This window comes from Aotus nancymaae, unplaced genomic scaffold (genome assembly GCF_030222135.1).
Source record: "Aotus nancymaae isolate 86718 unplaced genomic scaffold, 86718_ANA_hifiasm-v0.15.2.pri h1tg000016l, whole genome shotgun sequence".
NCBI lineage: Eukaryota > Metazoa > Chordata > Mammalia > Primates > Aotidae > Aotus > Aotus nancymaae.
The window spans coordinates 5,222,542-5,247,617 of record NW_026988428.1 but is presented as its reverse complement, the minus strand read 5'-3'; the positions used below and the strand labels follow the sequence as shown (position 1 = coordinate 5,247,617).

The 25,076-nt window shown below is 39.6% G+C and overlaps 2 protein-coding genes across 11 annotated transcripts in view; one reads left to right on the top strand and one right to left on the bottom strand.

Moving 5' to 3' along the window:
• Positions 1–16,802, top strand: part of METAP2 (methionyl aminopeptidase 2) — a 42,281-nt gene extending 25,479 nt beyond the window's left edge. For both annotated transcript variants that reach the window (XM_012469313.3, XM_012469312.2), the window contains exons 8-11: positions 7,509–7,605; positions 14,415–14,518; positions 15,305–15,420; positions 16,112–16,802. In XM_012469313.3, the coding sequence (XP_012324736.1) occupies positions 7,509–7,605; positions 14,415–14,518; positions 15,305–15,420; positions 16,112–16,364 (570 nt within the window). In that variant the 3' untranslated portion in view covers positions 16,365–16,802. The remainder of the gene's footprint in view (positions 1–7,508; positions 7,606–14,414; positions 14,519–15,304; positions 15,421–16,111) is intronic.
• Positions 16,803–19,794: 2,992 nt separating this feature from the next.
• The window catches only part of USP44 (ubiquitin specific peptidase 44), a 30,522-nt gene continuing 25,240 nt past the window's right edge, over positions 19,795–25,076 (bottom strand). For all 9 annotated transcript variants that reach the window (XM_064376871.1, XM_064376863.1, XM_064376866.1 and 6 more), the window contains 2 exons: positions 22,244–22,449; positions 19,795–20,764 (listed from right to left, as the gene is read on the bottom strand). In XM_064376871.1, coding sequence (XP_064232941.1) covers positions 20,565–20,764; positions 22,244–22,449 — 406 coding nt within the window. In that variant the 3' untranslated portion in view covers positions 19,795–20,564. The remainder of the gene's footprint in view (positions 20,765–22,243; positions 22,450–25,076) is intronic.

The window sequence follows — 25,076 nt, the reverse complement described above, 5'->3', positions numbered from 1 at the left end:
GTCCAGTTTTCCCAGCACCATTTGTTAAGACTGTTCTTTTACTACTGAATGGTCTTGACACCCTTGTTAAAGCTCATCTAGGCCAGGCGCAGTGGCTCTTGCATGTAATCTCAGCACTTTTGGAGACCGAGGTAGGAGAATCACTAGCTCAGGAGTTAAAGACCAGCCTGGGCAAGATAGCAAGACCCCATCTCTACAAAAAATTAACCAAATTAGCCAGGTGTAATGGTGCACCCTTGTGGTCCCAGCTACTCAGGAGGCTCTGGTAGGAGGATCATGTGAGCCCAGGGCGATTGAGGTTGCAGTGAGCCAAGATTACACCACTGTATTCCATCCTGGGTGACAAAGCAAGACCCTGTCCAAAAACAAAAAGGAATCATTTGCCTTTGTAAGTGAGGGTTTATTTCTGAGATCTTCATTTTATTTTATGGGTTTACATGTCTGTCTTTATGCTAGTACCACACTGGGTTTTGGGTTTTTTTTGGTTTGGTTTGGTTTTGGTTTTGAGACAGGGTCTTGCTCTGTTACCCAGGCTGGATCACAGTGACATGATCTTGACTCACTGCAGCCTGTACCTCCTGGGCTTAAGCAATTCTCCTACCTCATCCTCCTGAGTAGTTGGGACTACAGGCTTGTGCCACCATACCCAGCAATTTTATTTTTTATAGAGACAAGTCTCACTGTGTTGCCCAGGTTGGCCTTGAACTCCCGATCTCAAGCAGTCCTCCCACCTCAGCCTCCCAGAGTGCTGGGATTATAGGCATTAACTACTGTGCCTGATGTCCATACTGTTTTGATTACTATAGCTTTATAGTAAGTTTTGAAATTGAAAAGTGTAAATTCTCCATCTTTGTTCTTTTTAAAAACTGTTTGACTATCTAGTATGTCTTGGGATTCCATATAAATTTAGGATCTTTTTTTTTTTATGCAAAAACCACCAAGTGGATTTTGATAGGGATTGTGTTGAATGTGTAAATGGCTTCAGATGGTATTGATATTTTAACAATAGTCTTCTAATCCATAGACATGAGATGCTGTATTAGTCCATTTTCATACTGCTATAAAGAAATACCTGAGACTGGGTAATTCATAAAGGAAAGAAGTTTAGTTATTCACAGTTCCACATGGCTGGGGAGGCCTTAGGAAACTTAGAATCGAGGTGAAAGGCAAAGAGGAAACATGGCAGCAGGAGAGAGAACTGCAAGAGAGGAAATGTCAGATGCTTATAAAACTATCAGATCTTGTGAGAACTTCTATTATGAGACCAACATGGGGGAACCATCCTCATGATCCCATCACCTCCCTCCCTTGACACATGGCGATTACAACTTGAGATGAGATTTGGGCGAAGACACAGAGTCAAACCGTATCAGATGTGTTACCATTTATGTCTTTAATTTATTTCAACAATGTTTTGTAGTTTTCATTGTATGCCTTTCACCTTCTTGGTTAATTCCTAATTTTTTTTTGAGCTATTGTTAATGGAATTATTTTTGTAATTTCCTTTTCAGAATGCCCATTGTTAGTATGTAGAAATGCAACTGATTTTATGTTTTGATTTTGTATCCTGTACTTGGTTGAATTCATTTATTCTGACACTTCTTTTGTGTGGAATCTTTAGGGTTTTCCACAGGTAAGATCATGTAATCTGTGAACAAAGATAGTTTTACTTCCTTCCCAATTTAGATGCCTTTTTATTTTTTTCTTGCCTGATTGTTCTGACCTATGTTGAGTAAAACCGGCAAAAGTGGATAGTCTTCCTTGCTTTGTTTGTGATCTTAGAGGAAAGCTTTCAATCTTTCATCATGGAATATGATGCTAGCTGTAGGTTTTCCGTAGATGGCTTTTATTATTATATTGAGATGTTTTACTTCTGTTCTTAGTTTGTTGATTCTTTTCATCATGAAAAGGTGTTGAATTTTGTCAGATGCTTTTTTTGCATCTATTCAGATGGTCATGTGGTTATCTTTCTTCATTCTGTTAATGTTTTTCATATGTTGAACCATCTTTGAATTTCACGAATAAATCCCACTAAGTCATGGTGTGTATTTCTTTTAATGTGCAATTGAATTTGATTTGCTTGGTTTCTTTTTGAAACAGAGTCTTGCTCTGTCACCCAGGCTGGAGTGCAGTGGTGCAGTCTCGGCTCACTGCAACCTCAGCCTCCCGGGTTCAAGTGATTCACCTGCCTCAGCCTCCCGAGTAGCTGGGATTACAGGCATGGGCCACCACACCCGGCTAATTTTTTTGTAATTTTAGTAAAGACAGGGTTTAACTCTATTAGCTGGGATCGTCTCAATCTTCTGACCTCGTGATCCACCTGCCTTGGCCTCCCAGAGCACTAGGATTATAGGTGTGAGCCACCATGCCGGCCAGGTTTGCTAATATTTTATGAAGGATTTTGCATCAGTGTTCATAAGAATATTGGCCTGTAGTTTGCTTATGGTGTCTTTGTCTGGCTTTGATATCAGAGTAGTGCTGGTTTCATATAAACACTTAGAAAGTATTCTCTTCAGGTTTTTAGAAAAGTTTGAGGATTGGCATTAGTTCTTTAAATGTTTGGTAGAATAAACCACTGGAAGCCATCAGGTTCAAGGTTTTCCTTTGTCAGGTTTTGGGGTTTTTGTTTGTTTGTTTGTTTTGAGACAGGGTCTCACTTGTTACCCAGGCTGGAATACAGTGATATGAACACAGTTCACTGCAGCCTTGACCTCCTGGGCTCAAGCAGTCCTCCTGCCTTAGCTCTCAAGTAGCCAGGACCACAGGCGTGTACCACTACATCCAGCTAATTTTTAAAATAAAATAAAATTTTAAATGTTTTTGTAGATACAGGGTCTTACTATCTTGCCCAGGCTGATCTGGAACTCCTGGTCACAAACCATCTTGCCACCTTGGCTTCCCAGTGTTGAGATTACGGGCATGAGCCACTATGCCTGGCCTAATAATTCTTTTAAATACATGAGTCTCTTGAATTATGTAGAAAATAGAATACAGAGTTACAAACCAAAGTTATAATGATACATAATACTAGCTCTTAGAATAAAAGTAATTTTAAAATATATTTGTTCCTTAAGTCATGTGGAAAACAAATAGTGTTTGCAGACCATCGTTACAATAGTACTAGTTGTTACCATTGCCCATTTATTTACTTTTTTAAAAAAATTCATATGGCTTCAAGTTACTATATAGTATCCTTTGCAGAGCATTTCTTTTTTGGAGACAGAGTCTTCATCTGTCGCCCAGGCTGGAGTGCAATGGTGTGATCTCGGCTCACTGCAACCTCCGCCTCCCGGGTTGAAGTGATTCTCCTGCCTCAGCCTCTCGAGTAGCTGGGATTACAGGCACATGCCACCACGCCTGGCTAATTTTGGTATTTTTAGTAGAGACAGAGTTTCACTGTGTTAGCCAGGATGGTCTTGAACTCCTGACCTCATGATTCACCTGCTTCGGCCTCCCAAAGTGATGGGATTACAGGCATGAGCCACCTTGAAATCCTCCCACCTCAGTTCCCCAAGTATCTGAAACTATAGGCATGTGCCACAATGCCTTGCGAATTTTTAAAACTTTTTATAGAGATGGGGGTCTCACTTTGTTGGCCAGGCTGGTCTTGAATTCCTGGGTTCAAGTGATTCCCACCTTGGCCTTCCAATGTGCTGGGATTACAGACATGAGCCACCACACCCAGCCTGATTTCTTTCTCACTTTTGAAGGACAGTTTTCCCAAATAGGATTCATGGGTGACAACTTTTTTTCTTTTAGTTAGCCCTTGAATATGTTGCAGCTGCCTTCTAGCCTCCCAAGTTTCTAGTGTGAAATGTGCTTAAGTCTAATTGAGCATTCCTTGTATATAGTGAATCACTTCTTTCTTGTTGCTTTCATGTTTCCCTCTTTGTCCTTTAGAAAGTTTTTTTTTTTTTTTCTACTTTAGGTTCTGGGGTACATGTGTAGATCATGCATGATTGTTGCATAGGTACATACATGGCAAGGTGGTTTGCTGCCTCCATCTCTCCCGTCACCTGTATCTGGCATTTCTCCCCATGTTGTCCCTCCCCAACTTTCCCATTCCCTGCTGTCCCTCTCCTAGCCACCCCCAGCAGACCCCAGTGTGTGATGCTCCCCTCCCTGTGTCCATGTGTTCTCATTGTTCAACACCTGCCTATGAGTGAGAACATGTGGTGTTTGATTTTCTGTTCTTGTGTCAGTTAGCCAAGATGATGGTTTCCAGATTCGTCCATGTCCCTACAAAGGACTCGAACTCATTGTTTTTTATGGCTACATACATAGTATTCCATGATATATATGTGCCACATTTTTGTTGTCCAGTCTATCATTGATGGGCATTTGGGTCTTATACACAGGGCTGCAATGAACATATGTGTGCATGTGTCTTTATAGTAGAAATGATTTATAGTTCTTTGGGTATATACCCAGTAATGAGATTGCTGGGTCAAATGGAATTTCTATTTCTAGATCCTTGAGGAATTGCCACACTGTCTTCCACAATGGTTGAACTAATTTACACTCCCACCAACAGTGTAAAAGTGTTCCTATTTCTCCACATCCTCTTCAGCATTTGTTGTCTCCAGATTTTTTAATGATCGTCATTCTAACTGGCATGAGGTGGTATCTCAGTGTGGTTTTGATTTGCATTTCTCTAATGACCAATGGTGATGAGCATTTTTCATATGTTTGTTGGCCTCATATATGTCTTCTTTTGAAAAGTGTCTGTTCATATCCTTCGCCCACTTTTGAATGGGTTTGTTTTTTTCTTGTAAATCTGTTTTTGTTCTTTGTAGATTCTGGATATTAGCCCTTTGTCAGATGGGTAGATTGCAAAAATTTTTTCCCATTCTGTTGGTTGCCGGTTCACTCTAATGATTGTTTCTTTTGCTGTAGAGAAGCTGTGGAGTTTAATTAGATCCCATTTATCTATTTTGGCTTTTGTTGCCAATGCTTTTGGTGTTTTGGTTGTGAAGTCCTTGCCTATGCCTATGTCCTGAATGGTTTTGCCTAGGTTTTCTTCTAGGGTTTTTATGGTGTTAGGTCTTATGTTTAAGTCTTTAATCTATCTGGAGTTAATTTTAATGTAAGGTGTAAGGGAAGGGTCCAGTTTCAGCTTTTTGCACATGACTAGCCAGTTTTCCCAACACCATTTATTAAACAGGGAATCCTTCCCCATTTCTTGTTTTTGTCAGGTTTGTCAAAGATCAGATGGTTGTAGATATGTGGCATTACTTCTGAGGCCTCTGTTCTGTTCCATTGGTCTATATCTCTGTTTTGGTACCAGTACCATGATGTTTTGATTCCTGTAGCCTTGTAGTAGTTTGAAGTCAGGTAGCTTGATGCCTCCAGCTTTGTTCTTTTTGCTTAGGATTGTCTTGGCTATGCGGGCTCTCTTTGGTTCCATATGAAGTTTAAGGTGGTTTTTTTCCAGTTCTGTGAAGAAGGGCATTGGTAGCTTGATGGAGATAGCATTGAATCTATAAACTACTTTGGGCAGTATGGCCATTTTCATGATATTGATTCTTCCTAACCATGAGCATGGAATGTTTTTCCATCTGTTTGTGTCCTCTCTTACTTCCTTGAGCAGTGGTTTGTAGTTCTCCTTGAAGAGGTCCTTTATATCCTTTGTTAGTTGTATTCCTAGGTATTTTATTCTCTTTGTAGCAATTGTGAATGGGAGTTCGCTCTTGATTTGGCTCTCTGTTAGTCTGTTATTGGTGTATAGGAATGCTTGTGATTTCTGCACATTGATTTTGTATCTTGAGACTTTGATGAAGTTGCTTAGCAGTTTAAGAGATTTTGGGCTGAGATAATGGGGTCTTCTAAATATACAATCATGTCGTCTACAAATAGAGACAGTTTGACTTCCTACTTTCCTATTTGAATACCCTTTATTTCTTTTCCCTGCCTGATTGCTCTGACTAGAACTTCCAATACTATACTGAATAGGAGTGGTGAGAGAGGGCATCCTTGTTTAGTGCCAGCTTTCAAAGGGAATTTTGTGTGGAGAATTTTCTTTGAGTTCATCTTTTTTGGAGTTCTTTGAACTTCTTGGATGTTTATATATATTCTTGTATTTCATCAAATTTGGGGAGTTTTCAGCCGTTATTTTTTCAAATATTCTGCTTCCCTTTCTCCTTCTGAAAATTTCCATAATGCATGTATAGGTCTACTTTTGACATACAGGTCCCTGAGGTTCTGTTCACTTTAACCTTTTTTTTTAATCTTAGACTTGATAATTTCCCTTGTCCTTACCTTCAAGTTTGCTGGTTCTTTTTTTTGCCTGCTCAAATACTTTTGAATTCTTCTTGTGAATTTTTCATTTTAGTTATTGTACTTTTCAACTCCAGAAATTTTTTTTTGTTTTAGGTTTTCTATTTCTTTGTTGATATTTTCATTTTGTTCATATATATATTTTTTGACTCTTTCATTGTCTTTAATTTTTTTAAGCATCTTTAGAAGAATTGTTTTGAAGTGTTTATCTAGTAGTAGATCTGCCATCAGGTTTTTTTTTTCAGGGATAGTTTACGTCGATTTATTATTTTCCTTTGAATGGGTGTTCTTATTTCCTTGTATGCCTTGTTTTTGTTGAACACTGCATATTTGAATGTAATATGGTAATTCTGGAAATCAGATATTCCCCCTTCCCCAGCAGTTATTTTAGATTTTTTGTTTTGGTTTGTTTTTTTGTTTTTGATTCTTGTTGGCAGTCTCTGCCAAGGATCCACCTGAGGTGTACACTTTAGGTTTTCTCAGGTCTTTCCCTGGGCGTGTGTGCTCATTTTAAAATTTTCTTGTACATGCAGTTGTTTTTGAATGACCTAGTCTTTAATATCTGACCCTTAAAGAGAGAGAAAAAGAAAAATGAGTGTGGGCTGGAGGCCATGCCAAGTGTGAGGGAGTGGAGGGGAGAGTGCTCACCACTTGGAAATCCCCTAGAGGTCACTTTGGCCAGAGGGGTAGGGACCGAGGTTTGCAACTACGAGGGCAGATGCAACAACAATGGCCACTTCTGTATCTGCACCTTTGTGACCAGGAGCAGCAACCAGGGATCGCTAGCATTTAGGACAAAGTCTGTTTTGCCTACCCAGATACCCCCAAGCTGTGTGCATGTTGTTCCAGGAACACAAGCCAACCATGAGCTTATGGAAGGGTATATAGTGGCACTGCTGCTGTGCTGAGAGCTAAAATGGATGGAAATTAACCACATTTGACCATCCCATTATTCCCCTGGAAATTGCAAGGCGTCAGTAGACTCCAGAGTTCCCAAGTAGTTACATCAGACAGATTTTGTCAGTGCAGTTGTTGTCTATGTAGGGAGACAGATTCCTGGTGCTTAATACTTCACCATCCTCCCATAATCCTCTGCAAAGTATTTTAAACAGGAAGTTATAATGTACAAAGCAGTTTTTCTGATTGTCCCTTATTTTTAAATGTAAAAAAAAAAAAGTTGCTATGAAAATTTTGCACTTTGAATTATAAAGCATACATTATTCTTTTTTTAGTGTGCTGGAATTGATGTTCGTCTGTGTGATGTTGGTGAGGCCATCCAAGAAGTTATGGAGTCCTATGAAGTTGAAATAGATGGGAAGACATATCAAGGTATGTTCTTTTAAAATGTATCTTATTTTGCAATTGATTTTTACAAACTATTGTTGATTGCTTTCTTTGGGTTAGCTGCTTCATGTTTATATCTTGGAAATACAAGGAAAGAAAATGGGGAAATGACATGCTTAGAGCATGGTAGGAGTACTGCTATAACTAACTGTAAAGTATTGCCAAGCCACTCTGTTAGTGATAAATACCTGAGGAATTATCCTAGGGCAGCCAAGATTTGGAGCAGATTTTCTGTGACTAGTCAAATCAAGACTGAGAGAAGCCAGGACTCTTGCTGTTGATGACTCCTCATTGTGATTTTTTGATGTTGTTTTTCGTTTTGTTTGTTTTTTAAAGACAGGGTCTCACTCTGTCATCCAGGCTGGAGCTCAGTGGTGCAATCATGGCTCACTGTAGCTTCAACCTCCCAGGCTTAAGCAATCCTCCTACCTTAGCCCTCCCAGGTATCTGGGACTACAGGTGCCCAGCCCTTTTCTTTCTTTTTAAGACAGAATCTGCTGGGCATGGTGGTTCACCCCTATAATCCCAGCACTTTGGGAAGCCGAGGCAGGTGGGTCTTCTGAGGTCAGGAGTTCAATACCAGCCTGACCAACATGGTGAAACCCCATCTCTACTAAATACAAAAAAAACTAGCTGGTCATGATGGCACACAACTGTAATCCCAGCTACTTGGGAGGCTGAGGCAGGGGAATCACTTGAACCTGGGAGGCAGAGGTTGCAGTGAGACGAGATAGTGCTATTGCACTCGAGCCTGGGTGACTGAGCGAGACTTCATCTGAAAAAAAGGTAGCCTTCCTCTGTTGCCCAGGCAGGAGTACAGTGGCATGGTCACAGCTCAACCCCCTTGCTCAAGCACTCCACCTCTCAGCCCCCGGAGTAGCTGGGACTACAGATGTGCAGTATCACTCTTGGCTAATTTTTGTATTTCTTTAAAAATAGAGATGGGTTTCACCATATTGCCCAGGCTGATCTCGACTTGCACTCCAGGTTCAGGTGATCGTCCACCTGACTTGACCTCCCAAAGTGCTGGGATTACAGGCATGAACCACTGCTCCCAGTCCAGTCTTAAGAGTCTTAAACAATAGCTAGTCTTTCTTTGCAGCTCTTTCATTTCCTTTTTTATTTCTATTTCTCTTCATTTCTAATATATATGCTTTTTTATATCAAGATATTCTGACATTTCAATGTTCTTCATGGTTTCATTTCCCTTCCTCCTGCCTAGACCCTGTGTCAGCAGCTTTAATTCTTCTCTCTCATCTGTATCTTTAACTTCTTATTACTTTGATTTTCAGATATTCTCTTAAAGATCTCTAATCCTGTGAACACAAGTGCAAAGCAGTTTGTTTGTTTATTTATTGAGACAGAGTCTCACTCTGTTGCCTAGACTGGAATGCAGGGGTGCATTTTTGGCTCACTACAAGCTCAGCCTCCCAGAGTAGTTGGGATTACAGGTGTGTGTCACTATGCTGGCTAATTTTTGGATTTTTTTTTCCCGTGTTGGTCAGGCTGGTCTTGAACTCCTGACCTCAGATGATCTGCCCACCTTGGCCTCCTAAAATGTTGGGGTTACAGGCATGAGCCACTATGCCCGGTCCAGAATACTCTTGATGTTACTCACACTTAGGTAGGAGGTGTGGGATAGTGAAGAAAACATACTTTGGGTTCAGGCAGCTTTTTCTTAGATAAATCCTATAACCCGAATACCCAAGTTTGTTGACTGTAATAGGATTAATGGCATCTAGTTTATTTTGAGAAATGTAAATTATATGATAGTGCTGGAGTTTATTAAGTATTCAACAATTATTTGTTATTCTTTCCCCTTCTCACCGCAGTTCTGGGATTAGTGCCACAAATACAGTGCTTATTCAGGTTCTTCTCAAATCGTTCTTCATATCTCAGGAAATTACTTACCTGATAAGAAAAATAGCCAAACAAGCCTAACACTCTTTAACTTTTTTGCCATGTTGCATAAAGAAAACCCCACCTTCTCCGTATTATGTTTTTTTCTCTCTTCTTCAAGGAAGAAATATTCTTTCTTTTATATAGCATTTTCTTTTTTTTATTTTTTAAATTGTTAGTTCAAACACTGTTTTAAGGATCTTCTTTTCAGTGTAAATCCTCCCACCTCCTTTGAGATACCATCTTATTACCCCTTTTCTCTGCATACTCAGCCTTTCCCTAGTGGCTCCTCTCAGTGTGAAAGCATGTGTGGAGGAGAATAAAAATCCTAGCACTAGATATTCTTCCATGACTCACATATTCTACTTTTGGCTTTTACTTATTGTTATGTGAAATTTTTAAAATTCATTTCTACATTAAGACATGGCTTAAATTTACTATGTTTAAGGGTGAACATACTTTTCTTTGTGTCCTAGTCAAAGCCATAAGGAGAGCCAAAAGATTTTTTAAAGGGTAGAATTTAGAATATCCCATTTCCAGTGTGCTTTTCTTTGGAAAATGTTTTGTCTAGTTCTTTAAATAGCTTATAACCAGTTTTAGGACTTGCTGCTTCTATTAACACTTTATGAGCTCTCCAGAAGCAAGATTCTTACCCCAAAGGAAGCTGAGATTAAGAGCATAAATGCCAAGTTAATTTGAGGAATTTATGGGTCTGGAACATGGGCCTTCTGATTTCTAGGTTCACTGTTACAAATGAACAGAATCTATTAGTTCCAAATTCGTGACTCTTAGGTCAACTTGGAGTACAAACTGTAGTAGTCTGCTTGAAGACTACTTCTAGAATGAGTTATTTCTCTTTTTTGCGAATTTGCTGAAATTTTTGTAAATTCTGACACCAGCCAACACATCTGCCAGTGTCCTCTCTTTTTCCTTTCATTTTCTCCTAATTCTACAACTTGTTTGGTATGTGGTCTGCCTTTCAAGGTATAGTAGGTGACAATTTGACTTGATGTTTATAGTCACTGCATAATAATTCCAGCCTGCAATATTGGGATTTTTTTTTTTTCTTTTTAGACGGAGTTTCGCTCTTGTTGCCCAGGCTGGAGTGCAGTGGCATGATTTCGGCTCACTGCAACCTCTGCCTCCTGGATTCAAGTGATTCTCCTACCTCAGCCTCTCGAGTAGCTGGGATTACAGGCATGGGCCACCACACCCGACTAATTTTGTATTTTTAGTAGAGACTGGGTTTCTCCTTGTTGGTCAGGCTGGTCTTGAACTCCCAACCTCAAATGATCCATCCGCCTCAGCCTCCCAAAGTGCTGGGATTACAGACGTGAGCCACCGCGCCCGGCCGCAACATTGGTATTTTTCATATCTACCCTCTTACCTCTTCCACTAAGCAAATGTAGCATTTTAGGTTCCATTATTCCAGTGCCCCTCTTTTGATGCCTGTTATTGTATTGTTCAGGGTTCTTAGTTTGAAGCAAAATCCACTTTTAATAGTTTAAGCAGAGAGGATGTGAAAAAATCATGATACTAGGAAGATGAAGAAATGAACTCTGTTGAACATTCAGAAACAAATAAAAAAACCACATAGCACAACTGGGCCATCAAAGGAGTGCCTTAATCTCCTTTCATCAGGAAGCTGTAGAATTAAAAAGTGATTGTTACAAATTACTGGACCCAGAATTAGCCTGTGCTCTTACAATCTACAGAAGTAAAAAATGAATTCCCCTGTACCCTCATTCTTCTGTGTAACTAACATGTTAGGTTGGTATGGCTAAGAAAGTTTCTTAAAAAATGATTGGCTTGTAAGGGTCAGTTTGCGAGATTTGAATTTTACAATAAGCTAGTTATTTGTCAACCTAAATAACAAACAGAGAGAGGCTCTCTAAAAGAAAATGATGTTTGTTTGGGAATAGAGCATTGCAGTGGGAATGCCATAGGAAACTTGCGCCTATTCAGGGAGGTAAGGAAGGCAGAGGTTTTTAAAGACAAAAATGAGGGTGACATACTGTTTTGAAATAATTATCCTTGGCTCCAAAGACTGATAACAAGAGTGACGCCAGTCCGAGGTTGGGTGAGCAGTTGTTGGGCAGATGTCCTTGAAGAAGTTTTTTTTTTTTTTTCAGAAGTATTTTTTTGTGGAAGGTTGCAGTGGTCTTTGTGCAAGATTATGGTTTTTGTAGTCATCTTCATTATCAGGCATACAAACATGAGAACTCTCTCTTCATGGCTTTCCCTAGCTCTGTTTGTCAGAGTTTTCTTAACATTACTGCCTCCATTTTGAGTCTGACCACTTTCACACATTTATATAAGAAGGTTTTTGTGAAGAGCGAATTGAGTTTTCTTGCCACCCCACTAAATTTGTAACATACTTATTCATTGCTTCAGACTACTTAATTCCTCTGTAGAAGAAAGGTAGCTCATACTGAGGATTCTAGCGCTACAGATCTAGATTTTTCTTTTCTTTTCTTTTTTTTTTTTTTTTGAGACGGAGTTTCGCTCTTGTTACCCAGGCTAGAGTGCGATGGCGCGATCTCAGCTCACCGCAACCTCCGCCTCCTGGGTTCAGGCAAGTCTCCCTCAGCCTCCTGAGTAGCTGGGATTACAGGCACGCACCACTATGCCCAGCTAATTTTTTGTATTTTTAGTAGAGACAGCGTTTCACCATGTTGACCAGGATGGTCTCAATCTCTTGACCTTGTGATCCACCCGCCTCGGCCTCCCAAAGTGCTGGGATTACAGGTGTGAGCCACCACACCTGGCCGGATTTGTTTTTTTTCTTTTGCCTGAACATAGCAGTAAACTGTTTCGAGATAGATCTAGATTTTTTAAGCCCCTCCCCCCGACTTGTTTTTGAGACTGGCCTCCCTCTGTCACCTAGGCTGGAGTACAGTGGTGCCATCCCAGTTCACTGCAGCCACCGCACATGGCCATTTTAAGCCCTTTTCTAAAATTTGAAATAGTAACACAAAATATACAAGGCATAAAAACTCAACTTCTCAATTGCAAAGGCTATGTAACTTCACTCATCAAGAAATAGAATATCACCAGCATTCCAGAAGACGTTCAGTCTCATTTTCTTAGTCCGTTTTGTGCTGCTACAGCAGAATACCTGAGACTAGGTAATTTATAAAGAACAGAAATTGATTTCTCACAGTTCTGGAGGCTGGGAAGATTGAGGGACCAGCATCTGGTGAGGGTCTTCTTGCTGCATCATCCCATGGCATTAGGCAGAAGAGCAATGAAAAGTGTGAGAGAGAGCAAGAAGTGATCAAGCTCAGGCTGGGCGTGGTGGCTCATGCCTGTAATCCCAACACTTTGGGAGGCTGAGGTGGGCAGATCACGAGGTCAGGAAATTGAGACCATCCTGGATAACAGGATGAAACCCCATCTCTACTGTAGTCCCAGCTACTCAGGAGGCTGAGGCAGGAGAATCACTTGAACCCAGGAGGCAGAGGTTGCAGTGAGCTGAGATCCTGCCGCTGCAGTCCAGCCTGGACAACAGAGTGAGACTCTGTCTCAAAAAAAAAAGGTGGTAACTTGTCCTTAATAAAGAACCCACTCCTGAGATAATGGCATGAATTCATTGATGAGAGTGGTGCCTCCATGGCCCAAACTCCTCTCATTAGGTCCCACCTCCCAACACCATCTGAATTGGGGATGAGGTTCCCAATACATGAACTTTGGGGGATACATTCAAACCGTAGCACCAATACACTGCTTTCCAATTACAGCAGCCTGCCTCTAGTGAGCCAGTATCTTGGCTTGTGGGGCAATTTGCCAGGTCTTAGAGAAATAGTGATGATGTCTAAATTTTAAAATGTATCTAGCTTATCAGCACTGCAAGTATGGAAGGATTTGCATTTGCTTTTCTTTATGTCTTTGCTACCTGATGATGCATCTCTAAACAGTAGTTTTATTATGCTTAATTTTGAACTATTATAAATATGGAATTGTATAGTATGCATGTAATTTTGCCTTTTTCTGCTCATTTTGTCTTATTCCAGTTGTTAAATGTATTCCTAGCTTTTTGTTTTTATTGTTGAATGTTATTCCATTGTGTGAATATGCCACAATCTGTATTTCTGTCATTGCTGTCCAGACAGTGGGGTTGTTTAGATTTTCTTTCTTAATTATTGTGTCTCAGGCACATAGATTTTCTTTTTGAACATTTAAAATGTTGATATAAAATTTTATAATACTGTCATCTTAACAGTATCTTTCACATTACTTTTTGGTCCATGAATACAAATATGTATTTTTTATGTTTCTAATCATTTGTGTACACAGCATTTTTTTTGTTGTTGTTAACAGTACCTCCTTAGATGACCTCCCTTATACCCTTAATCCTGTAATTCTTTCTTCAATCCTCCTAGTATTTTTGTTTTGTTTTGTTTTGTTTTTGAGATGGATTGTCGCTCTGTTGCCCAGGCTGGAGTACAGTGGCATGATCTTGGCTCACTGCAACCTCCATTTCCCTGGTTCAAGTGATTCTCCTGCCTCAGCCTCTTGAGTAGCTGGAATTTATAGGCACCCACCACTACACCCAGCTAGTTTTTGTATTGTTAGTAGAGACAGGGTTTCGCCATGTTGGCCAGGCTGTTCTCAAACTCTCAGGTGATCTGCCTGCCTCAGCCTTCTAAAGTGCTGATATTACAGGCATGAGCCACTACACCCAGCCTACTTCTAGTATTAATAACGCTGCAACTAACTACTTTTTATATTCCACTAGATTCCAGTTTATATTTAACTATCTTAATGTAAGGTTATTTAGTAGAGCCATATCTGGTTTTTGAATAAATGCTTGAACTCTGTACCAAAATGTAAGAGATCTGTTTTTGCTTCTTGAGATCCTGAATAACTTTTATTTCCCTATTTTTTTATAACAGTGAAACCAATCCGTAATCTAAATGGACATTCAATTGGGCAATATAGAATACACGCTGGGAAAACCGTGCCGATTGTGAAAGGAGGGGAGGCAACAAGAATGGAGGTATGTGTGGCACTTTTTACTCCCATGGAGGACATTTTCCCTTCCAAGCAAAAGGTCATGACAGTTAAGTGTATAGTTATACTGACCAGAATTAGCTTATCATCCATATTCACCCTGCTAGGAACTGAGCCATTTGAATAATATGGAAATCGTGTATAGTCAGCCCTGAATCAGTTGTGGAAATTGGGTTTGCGAAAGGATTGTTTTTAATGAGTATTTATTGAGCATTCCCAGGTGCCAGTCTCTTTATAGTAGGCTCTACTGGTAGAGATGTGAACAAAATTCATAGAGGGAGGCAGAAAGACCAAAAAGTGCTAAGGAGATAAAGCAGGGCAAGGCTAGATAAGGACTGCCAGAGGCTATTTCATCTTGCTGCTTACATCAGGTAGGGACTTCAAGAGATGGTGATTGTTGGGCAGGCTCGGTGACTGAGGCCTATTAATCCCAGCACTTTGGGAGGCCAAGGTGGGCAGATCACCTGACGTCAGGAGTTCAAGGCCAGCCTGGCCAACATGGTGAAACCCCGTCTCTACTAAAAATACAAAAAATTAGCTGAGCATGGTGGCACGTGCCTATAGTCCCACCTACTCGCGAGGCTGAGGCCAGAGAATCGCTTGAACACAGGAAGCGGAGGTTGCAGTGAGCTCAGATCACGCCACTGCACTTCAGCCTGGGCAACAGCGCTAGACTCCGTCTCAAAAAAAAAAAAAAGAGAGAGAGAGAGATGGTAATTATGGTTCGTTCTGAATTTTTCTTCTCTCCCCTTGACCCTTATTTATTTTTAAGGAAGGAGAAGTATATGCAATTGAAACCTTTGGTAGTACAGGAAAAGGTGTTGTTCATGATGATATGGAATGTTCACATTACATGAAAAATTTTGATGTTGGACATGTGCCAATAAGGTGAGACGATTAATTTTATGTGGCTAACAAGCATCTCTTCCGAGTTAACAGCATTTTAAAAAAAATGTGGCATACATTTTTAAAACGTATATTCATGAATGTATAAAGTTCTATAGCCCAACAATAAGAAAAAAATTAGCCTGTTAAACATTTTAACTGAGATAAAAACTACACACACACACACACACAAGTGCTCTCTTCAAATCTGGTTTCTGATAATCATAAATGTCAGAGATTATTTTGCTAGCATTCCTAGGTTTTTTTTCTTAATGTTTTCCCTTTGGTAAACTTCCATTTACAATGTCTTTCAATTTACATTGAATTTTTTTAACATTTGGAGAAGATGATTGAAGTCTGGATTTACATCTTCTATATGCAAGTCTGAGCTTGCTGCACACAAAAGGAAATTCCCATGATAATACCATGTAGCTAGGTCTGTACTGGGAATGTAACACACATGCATAGACACGTAAACACAATGAGATGGCCGCCAGCTGGTTTCCTATTCACCTGCCATCTATAATTAGGTATGGGCTATTATATATTTTGGCTTTTGATTATTGAAAGAGCAACAACAACCATTTTTGCACATCAACTACTAAGACACAGCTAAGGTTTGGGCTTTTCTTAATGAGGGAGATGAATTTGTAATTATCTTGCCAACAGTTAATCTTGGATTTTCTCCTTTTAGGCTTCCAAGAACAAAACACTTATTAAATGTCATCAATGAAAACTTTGGCACCCTTGCTTTCTGCCGCAGATGGCTGGATCGCTTGGGAGAAAGTAAATACTTGATGGCTCTGAAGAATCTGTGTGACTTGGGCATTGTAGATCCATATCCACCATTATGTGACATCAAAGGATCGTATACAGCTCAATTTGAACATACCATACTGTTGCGTCCAACATGCAAAGAAGTTGTCAGCAGAGGAGATGACTATTAAACTTAGTCCAAAGCCACCTCAACACCTTTATTTTCTAAGCTTTGTTGGAAAACATTATACCAGAATTAATTTGCAACATACCTGTTTTAACAGTGGACCCATGTAATACTTTTATCCATGTTTAAAAAAAAAGAAGGAATTTGATCAAAGGCAAACCATCTAACGTAATTAACCAAGGAAAAAGCTTTCAGGACTTTTAAATGTTAACTGTTTTCCCCTTTCTGTCTAGGAAAATGCTATAAAGCTCAAATTAGTTAGGAATGACTTATACGTTTTGTTTTGAACACCTAAGAGATACTTTTTGAATATTTATATTGCCATATTCTTACTTGAATGCTTTGAATGACTACATACAGTTCTGCACCCATACCCTCTGGTGTTGCTTTTTAACCTTCCTGGAGTCCATTTTCTAAAAAATAAAGACATTTTCAGATCGGAGAGCTACATCTCAATGTCTGTGGTGATAATTCTGGACAGGATAAATAGCTAAACAACGTAGAGAAATGCAGAGAGATTTATCTGAAATGTAGGCCTCTACACTGAGACTCTTCTGGCATAGTGGCTAAAACAAGATTTACACATGCATAAAGAAGGATAATCATCTTTTCTTCATAAATATACAGGTTTAGGAATATTTCGCCATTCTCTATAGAACGGATTAGTCCTTTTCTTTTTTTTCTGACATTGGAAAGATGTACTAACTGAAACATGACTTAGTAGGAACATTGTGCCAACTCAAAACCTTGATTTAGTAAAAATCTCAATGTTTAGATCCTTTGTCCAGTGGCAGTATTTATCAGGGAATGTACTCAGCTTGCTCAGAAAACCAAAAGGGCATTAAAGCCATGAAAGCAAAGAAGGAAAAAAAAGTTCCCATGTTTGGATCTTGTTCTAGTTAGGAAAATTAAATTGAAATTATTGAGCTTTTTCATTCATGAGGCAAATGCTGTAGTACCTTGCCCTTTGATAGGTTTGTATTCTTAACATTACTAGTGGTATTTCAGGAAGTGAGGTTACAGTTACTTTCCTTTTAGTGGCTAAGTGTATTAAGTTGAATGTAACGATGATAATATTAACTTGTTTGAACTGAGGCCCGCTACTGATTAAGAAATTGCTTGAATTCTTATATGTAAATAATTTTATGGGAATGTTCCATCATAATTTCTAAATTGTTTATATACCAAGGTAGCCTTAATTTGTGTATATTTCAGTACAATGAGATTTTATTGCCTCTGGGATGCTGTTTAGTTTTTATTTTGTTGAACGTTTTTATCATAGGAAGAGAAACCTATGACTTCTGTACGTAGATCATTTGTTACATTAAAAAGCTGCTCTTTCAGCATTAGAGCTATAAATGAATGTTATCTTGTGGGGAAACAAACTAGTTTTTAGCTGTATGAGCTGTTTATTATGGTGCTAATGTTCAATAGCCACATTTTACTAATCCTTTTCTCCATTTTCTGTGATGCTGTGGCTAGCAGCAGAGCTCACCAGTTCATGCCTGGACATACTGTCAGGGCTGGGCCCTCCGGCTAGCTCCTTTGGGGTTGAGTCCATATCTTTTTGATGTGGAAGTATAAAGTAAGTATCTTGATTTCTAAACCCAGGAATTTTAGAATTGGCCTTTATGAGTGAAGAGACTTTTGGAGCTTTTAAAGATCTTGGCAGTTGTGATCTCAAACCAATTATGAGCTCCAAGCTCCCTTCCCAGGTAACTGTTGGGAGCAGTGGCATCAATGTATGCCCTTGTAATGGCTGGAAGGGACATGATCTTGTAAATAGGAAAGCTGTCACTTAAAATTGTATTGTTTGCATATTAGCCATGTATCTCTTAAAATTTTGTTATGTTTACAATGATGTACCTTATTGGCAACAAATTATTAGTTTGATGTTTAACAATAGTGCCTTTAGTAAATTATTTTACAACCAAAACATATTGTTTTTTGTTAGATCAACTTAGCAGAATGTAGACGTCCATGTTGAGCTTTAAGATACATAGTAAGAAATCTAAATTTCTGTTTATTGTTTAGATTTTAATTTTATCGTTGGTATTTTGAGATGTTTTTAGAGCCAGTTTAGGTTCATACTAAAATTGAATGGAAAGTACTACAGATTTCCCATATACCCCATTAACACCTTCCTCCTTCAGGCCTCCCCCCTTATAGGTGTTAGTTTTAATGGATTACAAAGTAAAGGGCTAAGTCACTTTCTCATAAATTTTTGTATTGAAATGAGTACAAGCAACTATACCATTAAAAATAACATAGTTGATGAGTTTTTTAGAATTCCATTAAAATTACGTGCTAAAATGTAAAAATGACATTTTTAAAATAGTCCTTGAAATTAGAAAAGGCTAGACTCCGGTAACTTGACCACATAAATTTTTAATGAGGTATTAAGTGTGTAACAGTTGAGGTAACAATTTGTATAGGTATTATGAACAATTTTGAACATAGCCAATCATTTTTGGCACAAATGATTTGTCGTTTCAGTGATAAAGTCTCATTGCACTTCACTATAAGCTAACAACTTATTTTGTGAAACTTAAGAAAAATTTACTGGTAGAGATCTCTTTCAAGTCTGTACTTAAAGATGAACTAGTGGTGAACAGCATTCTACAGGATACTATCTTTCACTAAGACTTCAACCTGCAACTAAACCCACTTTAAAAAAAGGATAGGCCGGGCACAGTGGCTCATGCCTGTAATCCCAGCACTTTGGGAGGCTGACGCAGGTGGATCATGAAGTCAGGATTTCCAGACCAGCCTAGCCAACATAGTGAAACTCCACCTCTACTAAAAATACAAAAAGTTAGCCCAGCATGGTGGCGGGTGCCTATAATCCTAGTTACTCAGGAGGCTGAGGCAGGAGAATCGCTTGAGCCCAGGAGGTGGAGGTTGCAGCGAGCTGAGTTCGTGCCACTGTGCGACAGCGGGATAACATCTCAAAAAATAAATAAATAAATGATCTTCCTTTGGTTACCACTGAGCTTAGATATTATATAGCTGGTCTACAGAGATTAGTTAATTCTACCCTCTCCGAATAAAAGATAAGTTAGCAGCAACAGGACTTTAAAGAGTGACTCACACTGTATTTTTTTTTAATGCAAGTTTAGATAGCTTTTAATTTCTTTTTCTTAAAAATTCTCAGGGCCAGTGTTGAAGAAGCTTCTACCTAGTAGACACATAATCCTAACAATAGTAAGTAATCAAGCTTTAGTTAGTTATTTAGGAGAATGAGATGCTAGACATATAGTCCAATAGCCAATTTTCAACAGTTACATTTTCTGCCCTATAGTTATTTCTCTTTAAGACTCTTACTCCTTTGAACTAAAAATATATATATGAAGTTTTAATGTCATTAGACATTACAAAATGAACTCATGCCCAAGGTAAACTATTTGAATAACATCATACGCTGGTTTGCTGAATTCAGACATTTTATGATTGCTTTATTAGACTACTGGACAACTGTTTGCTGCCAGACAAAAATCATAAATCCCAGCCATCATTTTTTCATGTCCATAGTTCCAGAGTTCACTTAAATATACAATTTGTAAAGCTGCCATTTTTATGTATAGTTTGACTATGCCAAGTAAAGAGCAATTACTAAAACAATTTTGGGGTTACATTAACCTAAATCATGTCTATTACAAGGCCTGTTAACACACAAAGCCTCAGAAATACCAGTGAGTGTGACTAATGAATATTTAGGTGATACCTTGATACGTCACTTCAGTAACTCCAAGGGGCAAGGTAATTTCAATATACAAAGGCCTGAAAGACTATTAGTGACCAAAGTAGAATCTAATTTTCCATCTATTAAGAGTTTGTATACAAAATAGCTGAGAAAGGTAAGTGTATATAAAATGATGCCACCTGAACTTTGTTGGTAGAAGACTGCACAAATTCATGATATGAGCTCGTTAAGACATAAAAATATAAAAGAGGTAACAGTCTGAGGTAAACACCAAAAGTTTAAAACTCTTAAGTATTTGAAAAAAATACAGTTACCTTCAGTTGATATACACATATTTGTACTTTTTGGGGGAAAAAAAGTTTTGTTATAGTTAGATACAAAATGTATAAATGTAGTGTGCACTGATTCATAAGAAAAAAATAATGAAGCTTAAAATGGTATATCAGCCCTTTTTAAAAGAATATATATAAATCACAGGAAGAAAGCCCAATTGTCTTTGGATCAGCTAAGGATTTCATTAGAAGAGGTATCAGCTTCTTCATTGGGATGTTGGCTCCCGGACAGGAGCTCTGGAGGCAAAAGTTTAGAATGTCCATTCTCAGTAACTCGTTGGGTATAAAACAGGATATAAGCTTGGGCCTTGCATACTTCATCCATAGTGCACATGCTTAGCTTGGAATCATTGCAGTGTACCCAGAACCCTAGAGCAAAACACAGAAATATGTTTAATATAGGGACTTCAGGAAATTCTAGTATGAAAGGCATTAAGTTTGAGTGAGAATTAAACTTTTTCTGAAGGGAAAATAATTTTCTAGCCAATATATTTTTCTTTTATTTAATGAGAAATATATAAATTGGGCAGTATTACCCTGGAATTATCTACCTTTATTTTAGAAGTAGCTTGAAGTTTACAGCAAGCATCTGACTGATTAGAGTACCTGACACTATTCCTTGTGTAAACCCACCAGTTAATGCTTTTGCCACTGATCATACAGACTGATCATCCCTAATTCCAAAATCTGGCCGGGCATGGTGGCTCACACCTGTAATCCCAGCACTTTGGGAGGCTGACATGGGCAGATCACCTGAGGTCAAGAGTTTGAGACCAGCCTGGCCAACATGGTGAAACCGTGTCTCTACTAAAAATACAAAAATTCAGGTGTGGTGGTGCGCACGTGCAATCCCAACTACTCAGGAAGTGGAGGTTGTGGTGAGCCAAGATCGTGCTGCTGCACTCCAGCCTGGATTCTGTCTCAAAAAAAAAAAAAATCAAGTAGTATACAACTAACTTGGCAGTTTAGTGTTGCGTTGCCTTGGTGGATTAGCTGGGCTTCTTATCCTCACTTCTCTTTTTCCGTTTGGGGTGTGTGGGGTTGAAGGTGGGAGGTGGAGGTTCATCCTTTGTTCAACAGTAAGTATCAAAAGGGGAAGTAAGGCTGGGCATGGTGGCTCACGCCTATAATCCCAGCACTTTGGGAGGTTGAGGTGGGCACATCAAGAGGTCAGGAGATCAAGATCAACCTGGCTATCACGATGAAACCCCATCTCTACTAAAAATACAAAAAATTAGCTGGGCGTTGTGGCACGAGGGTGTAGTCCCAGCTATTCAGGAGGCTAAGGAAGGAGAATCACTTGAACCCAGGGGGCGGAGGTTGCAGTGAGCCGAGATCACACCACTGCACTCCAGCCTGGTGACGAAAAGGTTGGAGAGGGCAGGGAAAAAAAAACAAAATCTCAATCTAATCACTTTTGCTAGAACTACCCCAGAAGGCAGAAAATAAAAGTGAGTTTTGTATGTTAAACTTCAACACAGTGTTTGTTCCAAGTATCTGTGATCCCCCAGTTCATTAAGTGCCCTATTTCTTTAACAAAATTAACTGAGGTAAGCCAGTAAACATAGGATCTGCTCTTCAAAGTGTGTCTTTGACACTCACTTTTAGTTAGCAACAAGACTATCCCCGTTACTATGTCCCTCCAGCCTTTAGTCAAAAGTACTGCAAAACCAGAAAATACTCGATGCATAAACTCTGATTTTTTAATACCTCCAGAGGTATTCTCCCTAAGAAAATAAGTGGTCAAGTAGCTTTGTTTATGATTTAGTAGTCAATTTAGAAATCATTAAAGGCTGAACTCCAGCTTCCAAGTCCAACCCAAGATAAAATACTTTTTCTTATCTATACCTCCTTCAGAATTATAGCAGTAGGCAGTGTAGTGCCCTGAGCCAAATCCTTTCCCATGGTGCATCACCACCGCAGATAAGTCATAGATAAAGCATTCCGGTCTGAGGGATTTCAGGGTCTCCCTGCAGCAGTAGGGTTCCATGTTTAAGATTTCCTCAAAGACAACATGAACACCAATCTTCTCTCTGTTATTGCGTCCTGACCACCTGTGAACAAACCGGAGTCAAATTATCAACACAATTAAGGGAAAATAGCCATGTACTAGGTCTAGACAGTTGTAACATGACCCCAGGCAGTATGGAATACAAATTATATATAAAATTCTTTCAGTGCTGAAGTTGGCTATACATGGAGGAATTTTGGCTTATTTTGCCTTCTTGTCTTTAGATGATAGTAGGAAAAAAATACTAACTAACTTTTGGAAAAGTATTGCCTTACGGGGGCATTTACCCCCTAACAAAAGTCAAGGCCATGAAAGGGTTGGGTTTTGTTTTGTTTTGTTTTGAGATAGATAGAGTCTTGCTCTGTTACCCAGGCTGGAGTGCACTGGTGAAATCTTGGCTTACTGCAACCTCTGCCTCTCAGGTTCAAGCCATTCTCCTGCCTCAGCCTCCCAAGTAGCTAGGACTACAGGTGTGTGCCACCACATCCAGCTAATTTTTGTATTTTTAATAGAGATAGGGCTTCACCGTGTTGGCCAGGCTGGTCTTGAACTGACCTCAAGTGATCCGCCTACCTTGGCCTTCCAAAGTGCTGAGATTACAGTTGTGAGCCACTGTGCCCAGCCCACCAAAGGGTTTTTAATTCCTTACTGTCTTGCCATGGTATGAAGAGGATTATCCCAGATGGGAGACACAGTCTGGATCCTTCTTGGCCAGGTATGGAGGAAAACAAAACAGGGCACTTCTAATTCCTCAGAACACTTCAGAGATTTTCAGACTGAAAAAATAGGAACTGTGTCCCCTTGCTGTGTGTACATCAGCACAACCGCCCATTAGTGACAGAACTCAAAGAATGCCCTTATCCTGTCATTTTCTCAGTCTGTTGGTCCTATTTCCCATGACTGGATCTCAGCATGGCCAGCAGTGTGTTTATCAGTATGCATAATGAGTTGGTGCTATGAGGGGTAAATACTGTAACGTGGTAGTTCAAGAGATTATAGTTGTTTGGGGTAGTATGGTACAGAGACAAGGCAGACAGATTAAAATACAGTAGTAAAGTACTAAAACATGAGCTTCAGACAAATAACAGCAGGTAGAGAAGGGAGAGACAGGAACATGATTTTATGATGGAAAAAAATAAATGTGAAAATGCTTGGTACAGTGTAAAATGATATGGAACTAAAGATGAACCATGCAAATTATGTTATCTGCTGGATTGTAAGTCATATTCCAATCTCTCTGTGTAGTTGTCAAATACATATTTGGTCTTTCAGTTTCCTGAGATATATATGTCCTAAAATTCTTGGAATCCCTGGAGTGATAAGAGTGTCTTTTGTATGCTAATGAGATGACGGGTAGCTGGCAACCTCTAGATAGCTTCAGGATGTGGGCTAGACCTGGGAATGACTAGAGAGGGTTGGTACTTTCAGCTTCCTCCCCAACACTGCCCTCCACCACCAGAGGGAACGGGGGTGACTGATGTAATCAATCATGCCTGTGTACTGAAGCCTCCATAAAAACCCAAAAGGAGGGGGTTCTGGAGCTTCCAGATAGCTAAACATGTTGAGGTTCCTGGAGGGTGGCACCCCCAGGGAGGATGTGGAACCTACACACCCCTTCCCACAAGCCATGCCCTACTCTCTTCCATGTGGCTGTTCATATGTATCCTTGAAACTCTCCTTTGTAATAAATGGGTAAACACAAAGGTTTTCCCGAGTTCCGTGGGCCCCTCAAGCAAATTAATCAAACCAGGGGAGTGGCTGGTGGGAACCCTATTAAATTTACAGCCAACAGGTTGGTCAGAACTTCCACAAACCTGGAGTTATGACTGGTGTCTGAAGTGGGGATGAGACTTGTGGGACTGAGCTCTCAATTTGTAGGATTGGATGCTACCTCCAGGTAGACAGTGTCAGAACTGAATTGGAGGACACCCAGCTGGTGTCCACTGCAGAAGTGACTGCTTGCTTGGTAGGGAGAAATCTCTTACACATTTTTGGTAAGCAGAAGCCACATTCATATTCTCTGTTGTAAGAGTATGGTAGGAGAAACTGAGTTTGGTTTTTCCAGTATCTCTCAGCCAGGTGCAGTGGCTCACGCCTATAATCCCAGCACACTGGGAGGCTGAGGCAGGCAGATTGCCTGAGCTCAGGAGTTTCCAGATTAGCCTGGGCAACATGGCAAAACCCTGTCTCTACCAAAAAAAAGAAATACAATAAAATGATGAAAAACAATAAGATAATACTACACCCAAAATTCATAATGGTTTGCTTCTGAGGAGAGGGGAAAGGAGTAAGACTGACAGGCACACAGGGGACATCTAAGGCATTAGAAATGTTCTTCCAGGTGCAGTGACTTACACCTGTAATCTCAACACTTTTTCTTTTTTTTTTTTTGAGACAGAGCCTCACTCTGTCACTCAGGCCGGAATGCAATGGCATGATCTTGGCTCACTTGCAACCTCTGCCTCCCAAGTTCAAGTGAATCTCCTGCCTCAGCCTCTCAAGTAGCTGAGATTACAGGCACATGCCATCATGCATGGTTAATTCTTGTATTTTCATTTTTATGTTTGTTTTTTATTTATTTATTTTTGAGATGAAGTCTCACTCTGTTGCCCAGGCTGGAGTGCTATGGCAAGATCTCTGCTCACTGCAACCTCCAACCCCTGGGTTCAA